At 39.2% G+C, this 18,356-nt stretch overlaps 1 protein-coding gene across 5 annotated transcripts in view; it reads left to right on the forward strand.

Annotated features, from left to right (window-relative positions):
* Window positions 1-18,356, forward strand: part of LOC135167805 (protein Fe65 homolog) — a 94,599-nt gene that overhangs the window by 42,786 nt on the left and 33,457 nt on the right. Inside the window, exon 1 of one of the 5 annotated variants that reach the window (XM_064131371.1) lies at window positions 2,864-3,536. The exons of the other annotated variants lie outside the window; for them this stretch is intronic. Coding sequence (XP_063987441.1) covers window positions 3,515-3,536 — 22 coding nt within the window. The 5' untranslated portion in view covers window positions 2,864-3,514. Of the gene's footprint in view, window positions 1-2,863; window positions 3,537-18,356 lie in introns of those variants that run through there. 5 annotated transcript variants of the gene reach the window in all.

Consider the following 18,356-nt stretch of genomic DNA (forward strand, 5'->3'; position numbering starts at 1 on the left):
ATCAACCGCTACACCAACATCACTACCTCTGCTTCACAGCGCGTACAGTGACAGTACGACAGCCTAAACTCAGGACACGGTTATGGGTTTTCAAATTAAATTTCCAACTGATGTAATTAACGCCAGTTATCGCTTTTAATTATGACGGTGTTTCTCGGACTATTACGAGTGGAATAGATTTTTATGGGGTGTTAATGTCGAAGGGTTTTTATTTCCTCTCGAGCTGGGGTAAAATTGAATTAATGAAACATTTAGGATAATTGACTTTTCATGTTTGCATTTTTATTGAAGCAAGGGAGAAGTACTATTTGGATGTAATGCACATTCGATTATAAATAAAATATTCTCCTAATATTTAATTGAAGGGTTTAAAGAAAAATTAAATAATAATTACCGGGAAAAGGAGAAAAATTAAGTTTTGAAATTTAATTCGGGAGAGAAGTAAAATTCAATTAAAAGGGGGAGTCGGAAATTATTTTGTACAAATGAGCCAATGGGTTAAGGCCCTTGAGAAATAATTTCTAATTGCAAATTACGTAAATATTTCCGACATTTTCACTGAATATTTTCCTTCCGCAGGGAAAAATGTATTGAGTTCAAATAAATTCCCCCATCTTTTTTTTACCCCACGTCTGACAACAATGTGCCATTACTACTAAAATATCCCCGGATTAGCTGTCTCAGTGTATCAATTTTTAAATGCGCCACAGGATACTCGATAATGATATGATATCGGAAATGTATTTTACGATCTAACGATGGAGTACGATGGCTCTCGACCCCAGTAAAAAGAGAAGAAATTTAATCTTTATTGGCAGACTTGGCTTCGATCCGCTTTTCTTTGATGTCAAAGCTATCTCGTCGGTTGGAAAAAAAAAAAAATGAAAGAACAGAAAAATAAGAGGTGAGAGCGAGAGGTGAAGGGAGAAAGGGAGACACTGCGAGAGTATTAAATCTTTATTAATAGAGACATCGATCGACAGGGTATTTTTTCGGAGAGGTAACTTGGCCTAGCCCCCTACCCTCTCCCATTGCCCTCCATCACCCCCGTCCCAGAAATATATCGACGCGATACCCAACATATCGATATTTCATTGGTCGGGGAAATTTACGTGTAATTTACTGCGATAAAAAAAATAATGTGACATATAAAATTGAAAAACTCATTAAAAATGTGACAGCAAAAAATTTTACAGAACAACGATTTTACAAGTGAAAAAAAAAATGGCTGATGTGACATCGTAGGATGTGCGTAAAACAGCGGATTATGTTCGTCACATTTCAATGAAATTTTTAATTTTATAATCTACTTTCACCCTCCAACAAAATCTAATATCACTCCTCCAGAAATTATTACTCAACAGCCCACAAAATTTCAAATCTTCTCTCGTACCTCCCCCACAATATTTCATTCGCCGCAGCAACTTTAAAAAAAAAATTCAGATTTATCTGGTGTCGAAGGTATTACACTTTCAGCCTTAAAAATCTGCGTTTTATGGGAGAATTTGCGACCTCTAGCTTCAATGCTATGCAGCGAAGAATTTCATTTCCTCATGGATGTTAAAGTCCCATCCCTCCCATCCCACCCCTCGGCTTTTTGTGAGGAACTTAAGGAGCAAAGCATCTCAACCACTCTTTGAAATCCCGTTCATTCCTGAAAAAATCATGTCAGTGAGTTATTTCCGGCCTCTTCTACCTCTCCCATTCTAGTTCTCTTTTTTATATCCCTTGTGGAGGGAAAAAAAAATTTCCTAGGAAAAAAAAAACGTTAATAAGCGCGCAGTCAATGTATACTCGGGTCTGAATAATTTAGCTGGCGGTACAACGAGTATTTATACGCCACTCTCGGGGAAAATAAAAAATTACCCAGGAACAAATTGTGAATAAAGAACCTTCAGATGTGCAGGGGCTGCAAAATTTTTCACAATTTACCGGCAAACGATGATTTAGGGAATGATGCGGTCTCCAATGTTCAGGGAAACTAAGTTTTTTATGTATCTCGATCTTAACGGAAAATTACTGAATAAATATCCAAAATTAATATTAAAAAAATGTTGAAATACAGATACATAAATATCTCACTAGATATTATTACTTGTGACCTATTTCTACATTTTTTACAATAATTCTCTCCACTTCTACAACATTTCCAACCCATATTTCTTCAAAAATCATAAAAAAAAATTAAACACCGGAAATTTACCAAAAAACAAATCATCCCCCTAGAAATTTCTCTCCTAAACACATCTGAAATATTTCTAAATATTTCTACCCCATATTTCCAAATTTAAAAAATCCAAAAAATTATTCAATTCCTCTCTTTTCTCCCCCTTTCACCCCTGTCCGTAAAACTCCGTTTTCGGGACATCCCGAGAGGTCCTCCGACCCCCAAAATCCATTCGTTCCCCGCATTGAGCACCCCTGGATGACGTAGTCCCCCCCTGCGATTGGTCGTTGTAACAGTCACGTGGCTGGAATCCACCCCAGGGTAGAGTTGTGGGATGCGAGAGGGAGAGAGAGAGACTACCCCAACTTATCCCCTCCCACCCCCTGCACATCCATCCAGTGAGACAGAGAGGTCGTGAGTCGAACCGAGACAGACAGTGGAGGGGGGCCCACCCCCCTCCGCTCCTTCAACCCCCTCTGTCCCCTTATCCCGCCCCCTCCCCTTGGGATGAGCGATGAGGGGTGCGAGTTGTACGACTGAGTGAGGGGTGAGCATCCAGAGAGAGGACAACACTCTGTCATACGAGTATGAGTGAGATAGAAACTATAAAGCGCGCACAGGTACACCATAGTATGCATGTGCGCGTGTTGAAGTGAGACAGAGGGTCGGAATTGCATTGGGGTTGAAGGGAGAGGGCGCCGATGTAGTTCGCCAGTCACTGCGACGTTCGCGACGCCCCAACGTCTGCTGGTAGATTTTATTGGTCCGGTTTTCTTAGCAAAACGCATTCGCAACGTATTTTTTAAATTTCGTAAATTTTGATAATTGTTATTCGGACAGACTCGATATTATTTTTTAAATAATTGTAACAATTGAGACTGTTGGGGGATCGGTGGATAATGACTTAATTAGTATTAGTTTTGCAATTGGGGGTGATTAATGGTCAATTTATATTTAATTATTTTATCGGTTTCGTTGGGATATTGTTGAGGGGGTTGTGATTGATTGGATGAGCGGGGAGGGTGGAGGGGTGCGGAGGGCGGTCTTTTGAGAGTGACAATTGAATTGGCGTCTTTGTTTTGGTAATTTAATATTATGATTAGCCGGTGGATGATTGGCTGCCTCGGGTCATTGTGAGGTGGATCGAATGGGGATCGGGTTTCATTGAAAAGAATAAAAAAAAAATTATGAATTTATTTTGCTGGTAAAATACTCACTGAGGCTATTACCCCGGCCATACGAGGGTCAGGGAGTACCCGGTACGTGACACGTAGTTTTTTTTTTTTTGAGGGTGGTTTTGTTTTTTTTTTTATTTGGCGAGTGCAAGAGATCGAGAACGGTGGCACGATGGTGCTCCACGGGACAAACCGTAAGTGCATTTCATGTCTGTTTTTTTTTTTCTTTTTTTTTTCAAATATTTCCCCTCGTCCAGTTTTATTTGTTTATCGATTGAATATTTTTTTTTTCTTTCCACCGGTTTTTGTGATGGTTTTATCGACTATTTCTGGGCTCATTGCAATGTTGATGTCATGCCAGGGGTCTTTGGCTGGCGATGGGGTATAAAATCTCGGATTTAGCGATGGTCTCTTTGCAGTCTCCAGTGGGAAAACTCATGCGACCCTGACCAGGCTCACGAATGCAATTGGAGGGAATAATAAAAATGAACATCGCGTGACGTGATACACGTCCTCTGACCTTCTCAGTACTTCGTGCTTTACACGCGATTATTCTGTTTTGTTGGGGGGGAGGGGGAGGTGGGATTAGTTTTTGAATTGTCGTTGTTTGTGGAAGGGGGTGGAGGGTTGTGGGTGAATTTCCTGGGGTAAATGAGGAGAATTTGGTTCAATATAATTTATATATATATTATTAATTAATAGTCGAACAATTCAAATAAAAAAAAATGTATTAAATTCCCTGGCCCATCATTTAATAATTCGAAAATTCATAAACTTAAATTTTAAAGAATGTTCGAGATAAAAAAAAAATCTGGAGATCCCCTAAGTCTTAGTTTTATCGAAGAAGGGATACCAATGGATAATCCCTCGAATCCCATTAATCGAGAATTGTCCCCGAAGGTACGCGAATGATCCAAAGTACGCAACATAGATAATTCCTGGTTACTGAATGCCCTGCAGACAATTATGTCCGGTGGCTGTCACGTAGACCGGGCTAGAAATGATAGTGATACTTTATAACGAACCCACCACTGGGAGGTACGGTAAAATCGCACTTTATTGCCTGCAATCATTGAAACGGGGGAACAATCCAAGTCGGATATTTTTCTGTCCACCAGGAAGAGGGAAGTGAATGAGAATGGGTGAAACTACTGGGTACAGGGGGTGAAGACTCGCTGGGGAGGTGAACTCGTAAACTCACATTACCAGTGGAGATCCAGCCTCTGGAAGCCCCAATGCATTAGCTAATTGTCACCGCGATACACGCAATTTGTTCAATTTATCGAAGGGCTCGTACGTCACTTTGGACCTCTACTGCTCAATTGTTCAATTGTTGATCATTAATTTAATGGATTTTATGTGATTTTGTTATCGAATTTCGTGCGCTAAGAATGTTATCTACTAACGATTAGTGAATTTACACTAATTCCCATTTTTTTTTACAATTCTGCAAACGTTATGAAAGGGTTATTCGTCATTCATCTCGATCTCCAGCGTATTTTCAACATTTATCACGATATGAATGAAGAAAAACCGAGGGATGATCTCTTCAAACGTAAATTCATTCCCCTGAACTGGATACAGTCCTCATTATTTTTAATGAGGCCCTCGACAATTGTTTCAAAAAGCCTCGAGCATGAAATCCACGTGTGGCTGGGAGTGTCAGTTTATTCGATAACAAAAATACAAGGACTTGTGTCCGATTAAATGATGGCTTACACCCATTTTAATTCGCCGGGGACACTCTAAACGTCCAGTCGTATATATCTGATATTGTAGCGTCGCGTGTTATCGCGGGATAACACGACCTAATCCCACCAAAATCCCATCTCGATTATCGCATACCGTATTCTCGGTATTAAGTGATCGATAAACAATTATCGTTGTTCATCCTACCTGGGGTACATGATTCTACGGGAGGTAATTTTTTGGTGTATGAAAATTCAAAAACAGAGTGACAAGATTTTTTTTCAATTTATCAAAATTTTCCTGGAATAACTAAACCAGTGGACAATTACGGAATAATTATAATTACTAGGAAATGAGCTTGAAAGTATTTTTATTTAATATTCCATCTACACTGAATAGTTTTTCTTTTTATTCCCAAAATCAAAGAAATATTTTATTTTTTAATTACGAACTTGTTTAAAATTTTCCATAAATATATCAGGCTCTGTAGAATCTTCTAAAAAATATTTTCCAGAGCTTTTTGGAGATTCAGTAATCTCCAGAAGCTCACCCGAAGACATTTTTCATGAAGATCTACAGAGAACAATTTTTTATCAAATATTTTTCAAAGGTAATTTTTTTGAAGATCATCAGGAGACAATTAATTATAATTAATTGTTGTATACTCTTCAAAATAATTTTCATAATGTTCATAAAAAAAAAAATTGACGATTCTGTCAATACCACAACATATCAACGAACAATTCCGCATTACCCTCACCCCCACCCCCTCCCATATTCGATAACCATAACAAAGAGCCATCGGAGTCTCCTTATAAAACACAATTACGTGCTTTAACTAAGGAGAGAATGCACTTAATTACCCCAAAAGTTAGGGAGTGAAGCTGCCACTAGAAGATGCCACAGTCTCAAGGAACTTTCAGTTACCCAGGGCTCACCCTCGGAAAATGAAAATGGAAACTCCGATAGGCTACACCCTGAGCCCGTCGCTGAGTGTAATAATAAGCGTCTCACAACTCTCCTCATCTCCACCCTCTCATGCTTCGTTGCACTTTCTATATCCTCTTAACCCTTTGCTGATTTCCATGCACACGTATTCGCATCAATAAGGGCGGAATATCTAATCTAATCGGTGAGATGCATGGCCGGGACAACCTGCCATGTTCTTTTACCTGATATGATAGGTGGGAGAGGGGGGTGGGTGGGTGGGTGGTGGGAGGAGGGATGTGAGGTGGGCTCGGTGATAAACACCACTGTTTGTTGGTGAATGCCTTGACACTGTGGTATCAGCTGAAAATAGAGGGCATCTCTCCGGATGTCCTGGCTTTACGGTGAGAGAAATGGATGCTGGGCATATAAATTTAACGTGGATTGTGTATGCTCACCTGACATCTCGATGTCTCTTGAAAAATTTCACAACACTGCAACGAGATGAATTCTGAGTTATGAAATTATTAATCCACTTCAGTGAGGGATATAACATTTAAATATTTATTTTTCCGTGACTGGGAGGGAATGTTTCTCGGTGAATAACACGTGAAAATCCAGGACATTTACATTTTTGATGTACAAAATTGATGAGATGAGTTGTTTAACACCCAGAGGAATTTTTAAAATATTTTTTTGACTAAAAAACCAAAAATCCTTTTTCCTACCGAAGGGGAAGAAATATTCAGGTTAAAATTACCTAAATTTCCATACGAATAATATTTTTTTTAAATTGTAAACCGATGATGAGTTTACTAAACATTATCGTTTCTCTGGAATTCCAAAAAATGGGATAAAAAATTTAACAAAAAAAAATTAAAGGATATTTTTAGTTTGATAAATCAATGAATCTATTTATCGAACGATACGGGAGCTTTTCTAAAGCAACATGACAACCTGGGGGAAGCTGTAATTCTCTATTTCCAAGCTTCTGATAGAAAAAACATGGCAACACCCTGTGGAATATCACCAGCTTATCTGAATGTTTCTCCACCGCTTGATACAGCCTCTAGAATTTTCTCTGCCACTGACTCACCGAGTTGATCCATAAATTATGCCACATTGGAGGCTACAGTGACTGTATATGCATATGGCTCACTGGTCCTCTTGAAGGGGAATCGGTGTGCAGTCTCGTGTGGTGTCGAGCTTCAGGCTCTCGTGAGCCATTCGCCCCCCCCCTTCATCACACCCCCCAGTAAAACCACAAACACACATACCTATGAGCTTGAACATCCATGGCTTTAACCACGACCTCCAAAGGGTCACACTATTTCATAGGCCAAAATTTACCTCCAAATATCCCACCAAAATGGACGTTTTACTGCTGTTATTTATTCCTTCAAAAGAACTCAAATCTTCAGCAAGAATTTTTTTATAAAAATTACTTAATAAAAAATATCCAACAAATCATCGTTACCCCATCTCCATTCCACAATAAAGTTAAAATTAATATACGATAATGTGACTTCTGGCGAGGAAATTGTATTTTTTTTATTACAATTTAATCTTCGGTTAAAAAATCAATTAAACAATTGGACAAATGGTCTCGTTAAATCAGTGGTACATTAACGACTTCTTCGGAGGAGACAATTCAAAGAGAAAAATGATCTGGAGACGAGGGATTGTACAGAGGTCAGGGAGAAAGGGAAAAGGACAGTCTGTCCGAAGGGTAGAGGCTCGCGAAACAAGTCGGTGGGTCGGTACCGGTGCAGGGGGTGGGTAAAGGATGAGGGGGTACGACATATTGCTTTTCGCACTACATGTATTATGTATGAGTAGAGGATACCCCGTTAGGGAAGTCTATTAATTCAAAAAAATTGTTCCGCTGGCTTTTGCCGGGGGGTGAAAAAAGAATTTTCCAGCTCTTTGCTGTACTACCCCCGCGGGTAAATGTTGAATTGAATTTTCTTTCACGAGAAAACGGGCTCGTTCAGACGTTTGCGTCAGTCTCCTTTGATGGTAATTACAATATTTTGATTATTCAGGTCGTTTATCAAAGGAAGTAATTAATATTTTCCCCCCGGGGGAAGTTCTTTCGTTGTGATATCCTCCCCCGGTCTTTTGAACAGAAAAATTTCATATTTTTGTGATAGACTTGGGAACAAAATGTCTGAAGATGGATTTTAATTCATTCGAATTCAATTGAGAATTTATTCTCTATTAATTCCGAATTTGTTTAATTTTTATCGTTCCCCCCTCTTTCAATTGCCTTTTCGGTAATTATTCTCCCTTTCTTCATTCCCACACCCCCCATTTTGAAGATTTACACTGGATGTCTTTGCGTTCTATTCCGAAATTCAAAGGAAATATATCAAAAGGATTTTCAACTTGAAGCGATATGGCAATTTTCCAACTCCATCCATTGGCGCAGTGTGAAGGCATGTGGAAGGATTGAGGTACAAAAATAGTACATATACATTTGCCCGGAAGAATGGAAGAAAAGAGTGATGGGTAGGAAGAATAGAATATGGGACACCCGAGGGAGAGCAATAAAAGGACTCCGGGTTTGATGTGAAACCGATAATGTCGTCGGGTGTAGACTGATTGCAGCCTACGTGGGTTCTACATAACACACGTTTACTTGAATAAACATGCAACCGATTTTTATGACTACCGAGATGTATTAGTCTTCTCTATTTTGGGTAAATGTACCTTCGATGTTGGGCTAAATCTGTTGCACGAAAATATACGGTAAATGCTGGCGTCGAGGATATCTGAGATTCCCAAGAAGAAAAGCCGCTTTTCTTTGAAAGAGCCAGATATGAACCATTGCATTACACGAGAAGGAAAAACCAACCAGTGCACTAACAAGATAAACGACTAATGGGAGATGTGAAAAAAAAAACACCAACATTTAGAGAATAACAGGAGAGGGGAAGGAAAGCTTCTCGTTCTATTCGTACCGAGTCGTATCTTCGCACATTTTACGATGGAGATTGCATGTAACATCTACACTGTCGTTGGGTTTTTAACGAAGGCAAAGGCAAGTTGGGAGAGCTCTGGTTAATATAAAGAAAATAAACGTCAAATGCGAATGAATGTGCCACATATAAAGTTTACTGAGAGTGTAAAGGAGCGGGGAATGCCCGTATGCTTTTGCCGGGTGAATTCCTTTGGGGAAAAAAAATGTTGGAACTTTTCTCTACCCAGAGGATTAGCTTCACGAAACAGTTGGCAAACGAAAAGTAAGGAGGTACAGAGCCTTTTTCCACCTTTACGAGAGAATTGAAAGATAAATAAGTGGATAGTCCTGCGTTGTTCTTCGAATCCAATAAAACCGCGCGGCGTCCAAACACCTTTTTCGACAATACGTCTTGATGTGTATCAAAAAAACGAGTTGATTACCTAGAAAGTAGATATGTACCAACAAACGAATCCATATTTCAATGATGTACATCAATTCAGGACCGTAGGAAACGATGTTGAAGGCTGCGCATCAAACCGGACTGTGACAGGTGATTTTGGTCATCAATCAACGACTGCTAATCGCCCCGAATTCGTCCCAAAATCGGTGAATAGACGTTGTTAGGTTGTCTAGGGGTGTAATATAAGTCAAAGTTCCAAACCACCTCAATATTAGATTCACAAAGATACCGAGAAAGGGACGAAAAAACGTGGTATGTCCGGGGTCCACTGGGGTTGGTAGGATTATGGTGAGAATGCAAACTGTCGGGCGATTATGTGGTCCTCGGTGTGAGGCTGCAACTGACAATGGAGAGTAAGAATAGGTGTGGGGTATAGTGAATGTAGATCGTAGAAAGGCCGAGAATTCACGGGAGTACGTTGGCAGAGAAATTTGGGGATTAGAGGGAGGAAATGGAGGGACTAGAGTATCACGCCTTGGAATACCTTCCGGGGATCGAGAGCAACTCAGAATATTAATGCGGCTTGTGAAACCCATTCGGTGGATGATAATGTTCTCTCCTGTTACTGCTAGCTTCCATCATTCCATGCATCGGTTTAATTTACTTTTTTTTAACGTGTGGTTTGCTAGTATTTGTCCAACGATACTGCCAGTCACGAATCAATACCTGGGTGAAATTTCAATGTACATAGGCTTGTATATGCTTGGTATTGTGGTTCATCCGGTGGTAAAATCGATGATGAATGCATATACATGGAGACCATGTAATAATAATTATAATTATACTCTGATCCAGTATTGATTCCACTGGTTAATGCGGTAGAAATAATTTTCTGGTTTTTTGGGTGGAAATCATTCAGGTAATTTTGTACTTTACATCGATTTTACGATCAATGACTGTCTTAATTGTTAAGTGGATCTTCGTTAATTATTTTAATCGATATTAACAGAGGAAACTGGAACGATTTGTCTGGTGTTGATTGGGAAAATTGGAGGATATAAATCTGAAGTTTTGGTTTAGGGTGATGGTCAGTTAGGTTTTCTCCGATAGTTTCTTTTTTTTTCCCGGTAAAATCTTTGAATACCGTCAGGTTGAATAATAATGAAACACCAGCCATATTGGCTACGTTCATTGGATCGATACTGAACTATTTATGAATCCTCCTCGCTGTTGGGGTACTCTTTCCAGGACAAAACGTCGGGCGTTCACAATACGGTGATAATATTCAACATTCTACCACTGAAGTGGATACGTTTTCAGGGGTAGCTACTTACCATGAATTTTCAAATATAATCATTTGCATGGTGTCTCGTGCTGTGTAACTGTACTTGCTCTGTCGTATAAAAGTCATCCCCCTCGTACCTCTCATTTCAATGAATACTTTACATTGTCTAGAGCTGGCAACTCGTGCCGGCCACGAGAATCAATAGTCGAATGTACGTTGTGACACATATAGTCATTGAGGTAGTTCTTGAGGCTCTAGAGGGAAAGAGAGAGGGGATGGGGTGTTGATGACAGGTTGGACAGGTACTTCGTGTCTATCGACTGTAATTCTTCTGTCTTCTCCCTCCGCAAAATTAATTTATCGATAGTAAAATCGTTATTTGAAAAATATGAGAAATTATCGATCACAAAACTTTCTTTTCATGTAAGGCTCTACACGAAAAGAAAGTTTTGTTGGGAAAATTAGACTTAGAATCAAACTTTGTCCCTCGTCGTCGTCGTCGTCCCCTGGAAATCTAATTTTTATCTGAAATTTCTTTCTGCCCAAAATTTGAATTAATTCAATTTTGAAAAATATAGGATACGATATTTTGTTTGGATAGATTTTTGAGTAAAAAAACCCACAAACTCATTTCCATAAAACTTAAAAAACTTTTACGTAAATTGGAAAATAAAAAAGAATATGGATACGATAAGTAAATTGATCACAATTTTCTCTTTTCAAGGGGTAAAAAAATTGCTTTCGTAATAGTTTATTTTACTCTCCATACCATGATAAATGTCAATGCAAATGGGATTACAATTCCGTTTTATTCCGCAACATTTTGTCGACCAGTGCAATCGACATCATCACTTCATTTCACCTCTTCATGTATTTCTCGTTTTATTCTCTACGTTCTCACTCGCGTTCAAGTTATATGTAACATATCACGCGGAAACACGTATTTGCTCTTTGGTACTCAGTACCAGTGTTCTATTCAGTTCTATCCACCGTGCGTGTTCGTGAAAACGTGGATGAGAGAGATCGATTTATTTCCGAAATAAAAAAAAAATATATATATATATATTGTACATGTGTTTCGAGGAAGTTGCACTACCACTCGAGCTCAAATAATTTGCCGAGTTGGTTTATTGAAAGAGAAGGGGAAAGGGCACTCGTGAGGGCACAATTGAGCCTATAAAAATTGAGAATTGTTACCGTAAACTGTTTATTGGAGGGGGAAGGGGGGTATTGAAAATGTCGCGGGGGTGGCTGCACTTTTTTTTTTTTCACGATAGGGTGGTGGATATTTTATCGGCGTGAATCTTCATAAAAATGTCGTGTGCTGGAAAAATTGGATTATGGAAATATTACTATGCGTGTCAGTACAGCACCCGGGACATTCTATTTCTCACTGGAAGATAGACGAAGGGGGAAAATTTAAATATTGAAATAAACGAGAAGTGAAGTATTGGAAGATAGTATTGGTAAATAGGGGCTTTACAAACTCTTCAACTGCATCGGAAGAAATTCAATTTGCTTTATTCTGAAATAAAACATCGGGTGAATTGTAGAGTTTTTTTTTTGGTGGATGGAGAACGATTGAGGGTTGTAAGTACTAATGATTATGGATTTGTCGGTCTAAAAATTTATATTTATCAATTTTTTATGCGGAATGTCTTTGGCGATTGTCGAAGTTTTCCCCAGAATTTTTTTTCCAATTCGAGTTCTTTTAACTTCTCATTAATTAATTTAAATTTATTTGGCTATAGTCATGGGTAATTTGGGAAAAAATTGAAGCCAATGGAATATATTAGACAATTGTTAAATATTTTTCCAATGTCCTGTGTCTAATCTCAAGTCAAGAAATGTAAACAATCGAGAAAAAGCTTGACTCGATTGTGGCTGGTGCCCTTGAAAGCTCAAATTATTCCAATCCCACTAATGACGTTGGCATTCAACCGACGATTCGACTAACACCAAAATAATTAGTTGCAAACAGTACATCCGTGGAAATTCAAAGTAATTCAACAGCATACACGTTGCCAAGACGTGGTACAACCCAACCATTGTCTGTTGAATCAACCCAGGAGGTTACCCATAACAATGTTTTCATGAGTATGTTGGCAAGCCAGTATCCTACCAGTGTTGGTAACGTGTAAAGCCAGTGACTCAGTGGTGTTGTTGCTGAAGAGATACACCACCGCACTGGTACTCCCAACAATTCCCACTATTTGGTACAACAATGATGAGCATTCGAATGCAGAGGTGGACCAGCCAAATTCTCATGGGTATAATGGGATCTCAAGTGGACGGGTTGAATCGTTGAAAATGCAATGGAGAAATCCCTGAAGTCATTCATAGTTGTCCTTCATAACCTTCACCAGTGGAAATTCATACCCTTTGGATTCACTAATTGCTAACAGTTTAAGTATTACGTGACTTGGACAAGTTTCGTATTCCAGAGTTATCGATTTTCGATGTTAACGAGGACAGGATAAAAGGGAGAATATGAAATACTGAAAATTTATGTAAGAAAACTTTGGACTTGACAGTAGTGGGGCTTTAATTCTTGGGTCAATTGGATCATACGATATTAGGTTGTAATCGGCTGAGGGAAAGACCTTTCTTCAAGATAAAAATCTACTCAGACGAGAAATATGACTAATTGAATGTCAATCAGAAGAGTGACATCACGATTTTTCCCTAATTTCAGATTATGAATTTATTGGAGACATCCAAAAATTTTTCCAGTCATTCCACACAAAGTTATGCTGTACAATGTATTGCAAATCTTATAACGAGTGACAATATTGTTCTCAAAATCAATTCTTCCAATTTTATTTACTAAAAATCGTCTTCTGAAGGCGTTAGAAACATTTTTATTTCCTCAACACCGAGTTCTTCCGATGATTCTTCCAACAATTTCTGTAAAATCTTTGGACAAAAATTTTTCTACGCAGTTGTTGTTGTCATCTCCCATTTATCAACCTCGTCCCAGCAATTTTCATCGCACATCGAAGTTCCTGAGATTTGAAATTCTTCATTATCATTATCAGTCTTCAATCTCGTGCTCCCCTGGGATGTGCAATCTCAATTATTTGTGTTCTCAGCAAGTTAATTCCTCCTCTATGACCAAGAGGCTAAATAAATAACCATCTCTATCAGCCCCACCTCCACCTCCCACCCCATCGGGATTCCAGCAGCATCTCCCCGGTAGTGAAATAGCAAAGCCACCCCTAGGGGTCGTATCCAAGGTCTATTAACAAGATCCACCTAGGCTGTCTTATTCTCTCACTATAACTATCAAATGTTGGAAAGTTTGTTAGTCAATCTGGCCTCTGGACAACCTTCCAGAGGCCATTCATTCAATGTTTCAGTGTCCCAGGATCACAATTAAACCAACACTCCATAATCTGAGATTGTGACGTTATTCTCAGGGGTGTATTTTGTATCGTCCTTTCCTTGATAGACCTCACGTTAATGATAATCGCGTTGGCTATTTAGCCCCGATGTGCAATAATGTGTAAGTGGGGGGAATTAAAATGTGAACTTGATGCTTGGTGGCCCTCAAGAAATCCACGATGAGCTTACTAATCGCCCTTAATACCACCAGTTTCAAACTTTTTTTTTTATCTGATCTCATTGCTTACGAGTTTGAGGATTAACTTTCCATGATAAGGGGGGGGGGGAACATTTAGGGGACTGTCTCATGGCTTATGCTTGTATATCATACTTTATTTAGAGTTGGCTGAAGATCTGGGTGATATTTTTCTCTAATGGGAGCTCGAAAAATTAGTTTATCCCACTATTCTCTGCTAAATAATATTCACTGGAGCTTTTTTGGAGTCTTCTGGAGATATTTCGATGATTCTAACATGTGATCAGTCCCATAATAATATCATTCATTCAATTATCTGATATTCAAACACCTGGAGATCACGTGCACCACTGAATTCCACATCATCTGGACTGAAATAAAAAATAAATAAATAAATATCCCAGACGGGTAACCGGATTATCCCAGCAGGGATGAAGGTATAAACGTGGGATGTGGGCATTAGCCAACTTCGCTGGAAGGAAAACACGAAAGATGAGAAGAGGGTGTTGAAGAGGGAAACAAAGCATACGCACATGTATGCTCCATTTGAAGCCCCACAACACACACATGCTGGGTGATATGTGTGAACGTTGATCTCGTTAACGTAGCCCATAGACGAAAAAAAAAAAAAGGGCATTCCAAAACTCCAGTGCAAAAGCTCCCCGAGTAATTTTGTTTGTCCTCTTCTTGTTTACGCTCAACAGGGTTGGTTAGATCTTGAAGATCGATACTTGTAATCCCTCGCTCTTGGCTGCCAAACCGGAAATTATTCTAAGCTCGATGTTGCCTCGCTGTCGTTGGCCCTTTCTCCTTTCTCCTGATTTTCTCCCCCTTTTCGAGTTAGCGCCCGAGGGCTTTTACCGTGGGCGAAGGAACGTAGAACACTTCACGCATTTTACTACGTTTTATGGTTTGTTTTTGTCTTGGTTGGAAAAGTGGGAGAATTTGGAGGGGGGAGGGGACATTATTCTTGGGGATTACGTTGGAATTGGTCTAGTGGAATGCAGTAATTTTTTTTTTTGGTTGTAAATATAGCTTTTGTGCTTTATAATGACAGCTGAGGTATCATTTGGTCAGATGGCAATTGATGATGATGACTCGTGTGGTAAAATGTGGGGATTTGGAGGGTCTTTAGATAGATTTGGAGGAGTCTTTAGATTTTGGGATTCAAAAAGATCTTCAGATGACAAATTCATGTCGATACTGTTGATTTTTTGGGAGATTTAAGGGATGATTATGGTTGAAGGTCTTCAGATCCTCAAGTTTTGGAATTATGGACAAGTTCTGATACCAGAATGAACTTTTAACAAATTTTAGAGCCCTGAGGGCCTTTGGAACACGACGATTTTCTCTCACTGTATTTTAGTAGTTCGGAAGGACCTCAATATCACGGTCTCCTTTAATTTATCTCCTAATAACAGACTTCAATCGTCCTGGACGAGCCTTGTGAGCAATGAATCGAATACAAATTACTGGGCAAAAGAATTCTCTCCCTTCAGCTGTACTTTTCTCCCTGTGGAGATATTTTTTTTTTTTTATCGGTATCCAGTTCCAATCACGTATTGTTTGTTCAGCGCTCTTCATCTCCCTCCCTCCCTCCCCTCTTCGTTCACCACCAATTTCGAAGGATGAAAAACTAGAGTGGAAATTGTTCGCCGATAATTATGCGATGGTGAGACCCTGAATGCAAGCAATCTTGGGATTATTAATGGCTCCTTCAATTTCAGATGAACCATAATATTCGAGAAGTTTGTCAGCTGTTTCTGGGATCGATAGTTCACCAAATGTCGGTTTATTCCGACCAATTTCGTCAAAGAGAATGCAGTATTAACCTCGTATATTCACCCCTAACTGATAACATCACCTCCGGCTACGTGAACTTTCCAGGATATAATTTCCACGTTCAATCGTATATCGTGGAGTTAAAAGTGTTCAAGTTTTGTCAGGGTCTGGTCGGTTAAATTATCAATGGAATGTGGTCTCAATCCCTCATGTCACCCGTCACTGTCTGATTCAATTCATCTTATCTCAAACGGGTTGAGGCCAAACTCCTGATTGCGGACATTCGAAAGTTTCGGTTGTGGGAATTTCAGTTGAGTTTAACTGGGATAAGACTAATTAGGCCTGATTGCATCCGGGTGTAACCCGGAGCTGTTGGCACTTGTGCTGGAGGGCTGGAGCTGGGGGAAGTGAGGGTACCGTTCAGGTGATGAATGATGAGAAATTTCGAAGGAAAATTGAGATTCATAATTTTTTATGTGATGAGGATCTTAGGGAGATCTTCGGAAAAATCGTCGCGAGATCTTGAGATCTTTTTCTTTTCGGTTGTTGGGATTTGGAAGGAATTTCCGGAATATTGGGAGAGCTCGCGAATTTTTTTCGGAAAAATGGTAATGACCGACATTACGCTCAGTAAACCGTAAATTACGGTTCCCCTAGTGTAACTTACCCTGGGATTTTTCTTGGTATCATTGAAATAATTAAAGAATAAAATTATCTTCTATGTGAGGTAATTTTCTTTCTCTCATTTAAGAACATCTGAAACTCCGGAGTAAAATTTCTGATTTTATTTTTTTTTGACAAATAAAAACCCGAGAACTTTGCTCCGACGAGAGTTTCTTCGGGGTTTGAGAGGGAAAAAGTGTAAACAGTTGAAAAAAAAAGAGGAGATGACTTGAATCTCGGACTGAGCAGATTCTCATAGTTTGCCGAGGTGAGGCCTCCACTTTTTTCACTATAAAAATTTTTCCCCCCAGAGAATGCAAATGCCTCCGACAGTTTCATTCCCATATCTCGTCTTATCTCGACATTCATACCCTACGACTTGCTCTTCTAATTTTTTCCTGTCATAAAAAACATGAGAAGAAAAAAAAATGTAATCAGGATGCTTTTTCGGTGGAAAAGCTCTGCAGAATGCAGGTGTGGGGGATAAAAAAAACATGGTAACAGAGAGGGTTCTGAAAGAAATTTGAATATATTTTGGTGAGTGAGTTTCACGTTTGAAAAAACTCGAGGCTCAAGCCAAGTCGTCCGTTAAATCTCAATTTATCGAAAAAAAACCGCTGATAATATCGATTTTTTTCTCGTCCAGCCGTGAAAGCGAATGCATAAATTCAACACACAAATGAAATTCACGGGATCGTTCATTCAAAAACTCAACATTTGCAATAAGCCATTTTTTTTATTGCTCCGTCATTTCAACTGAAAGCCAAATATGGGGGAATCCCCAGTGGAGTGTGAAACTCCCCAAAATCATTTGAAACCAAACCCCAACATTTTCGTCACTCACCAACAATTTTTACACCCGAAGAAAACACCGGATATTCATTGGTCAACATAAGCCCCATGTGTTCCCCATCGCGGCGGGAAAATTCAAATGGGGTGGGCGCCCTCAGTCTCGTATCACCATAAAATCACAGTAATTCTCATCATCGATCATCACCACCATCATTCTCCTATCCAATCGTTTCATATGCCTATCCAACAATTGTCAATTATCACAGGCATGACAATCACACGAAGACATTGATTAGCGTTTCCAATAAACTCAGTTACCGGAAAATTTACGAGATCGAGATAAAAACAACGTAGCACTCATCTTTATCATGCCATAACATGTCCAAAGGGGATTCATGCAGGAAGTTGGCAGACTATAGTGTCTCTCCTCACCCCTCCCCACCCCCTCACCGTTGAGCCCATGGAGATTGCCCGAATAGTGTACACATATTTAAACAGCATCTCAGACAGCGGTTGTAATTCACCCCTAACGAGTTAAGTTAATACGAAAAGTGGACATAATAGTTGACTTAGACACACACAGACTTGGTTTATGCCTCCATAACATGTCGGAATAGTCGCTCGTTGATTTACTCGCTGTTGGCATGAGACAGGATGACGATACTCCACTTTAACCAGTAAAACTCACGCAATAATAATTCTCAAGCTTCAAAAAGCAAAAATAAATTCAGATTAGAAAATAAAAAAAAATTGACTAATGGATTAAATGATAAAATTTTGGAAATGGGATTGGTTTTAAGCTGCCATTAACGTAAAAGCTTTTTGATTTCGGATGGGAGTACTGCATTCGTCCAGTATAATGGGCGAATGGGATACTATCGAGTGGATGAATTTATATTTTCGGTGGTTTTTTACGATAATTGGAAAAATC

This window comes from Diachasmimorpha longicaudata, chromosome 12 (genome assembly GCF_034640455.1).
Source record: "Diachasmimorpha longicaudata isolate KC_UGA_2023 chromosome 12, iyDiaLong2, whole genome shotgun sequence".
Lineage (NCBI taxonomy): Eukaryota > Metazoa > Arthropoda > Insecta > Hymenoptera > Braconidae > Diachasmimorpha > Diachasmimorpha longicaudata.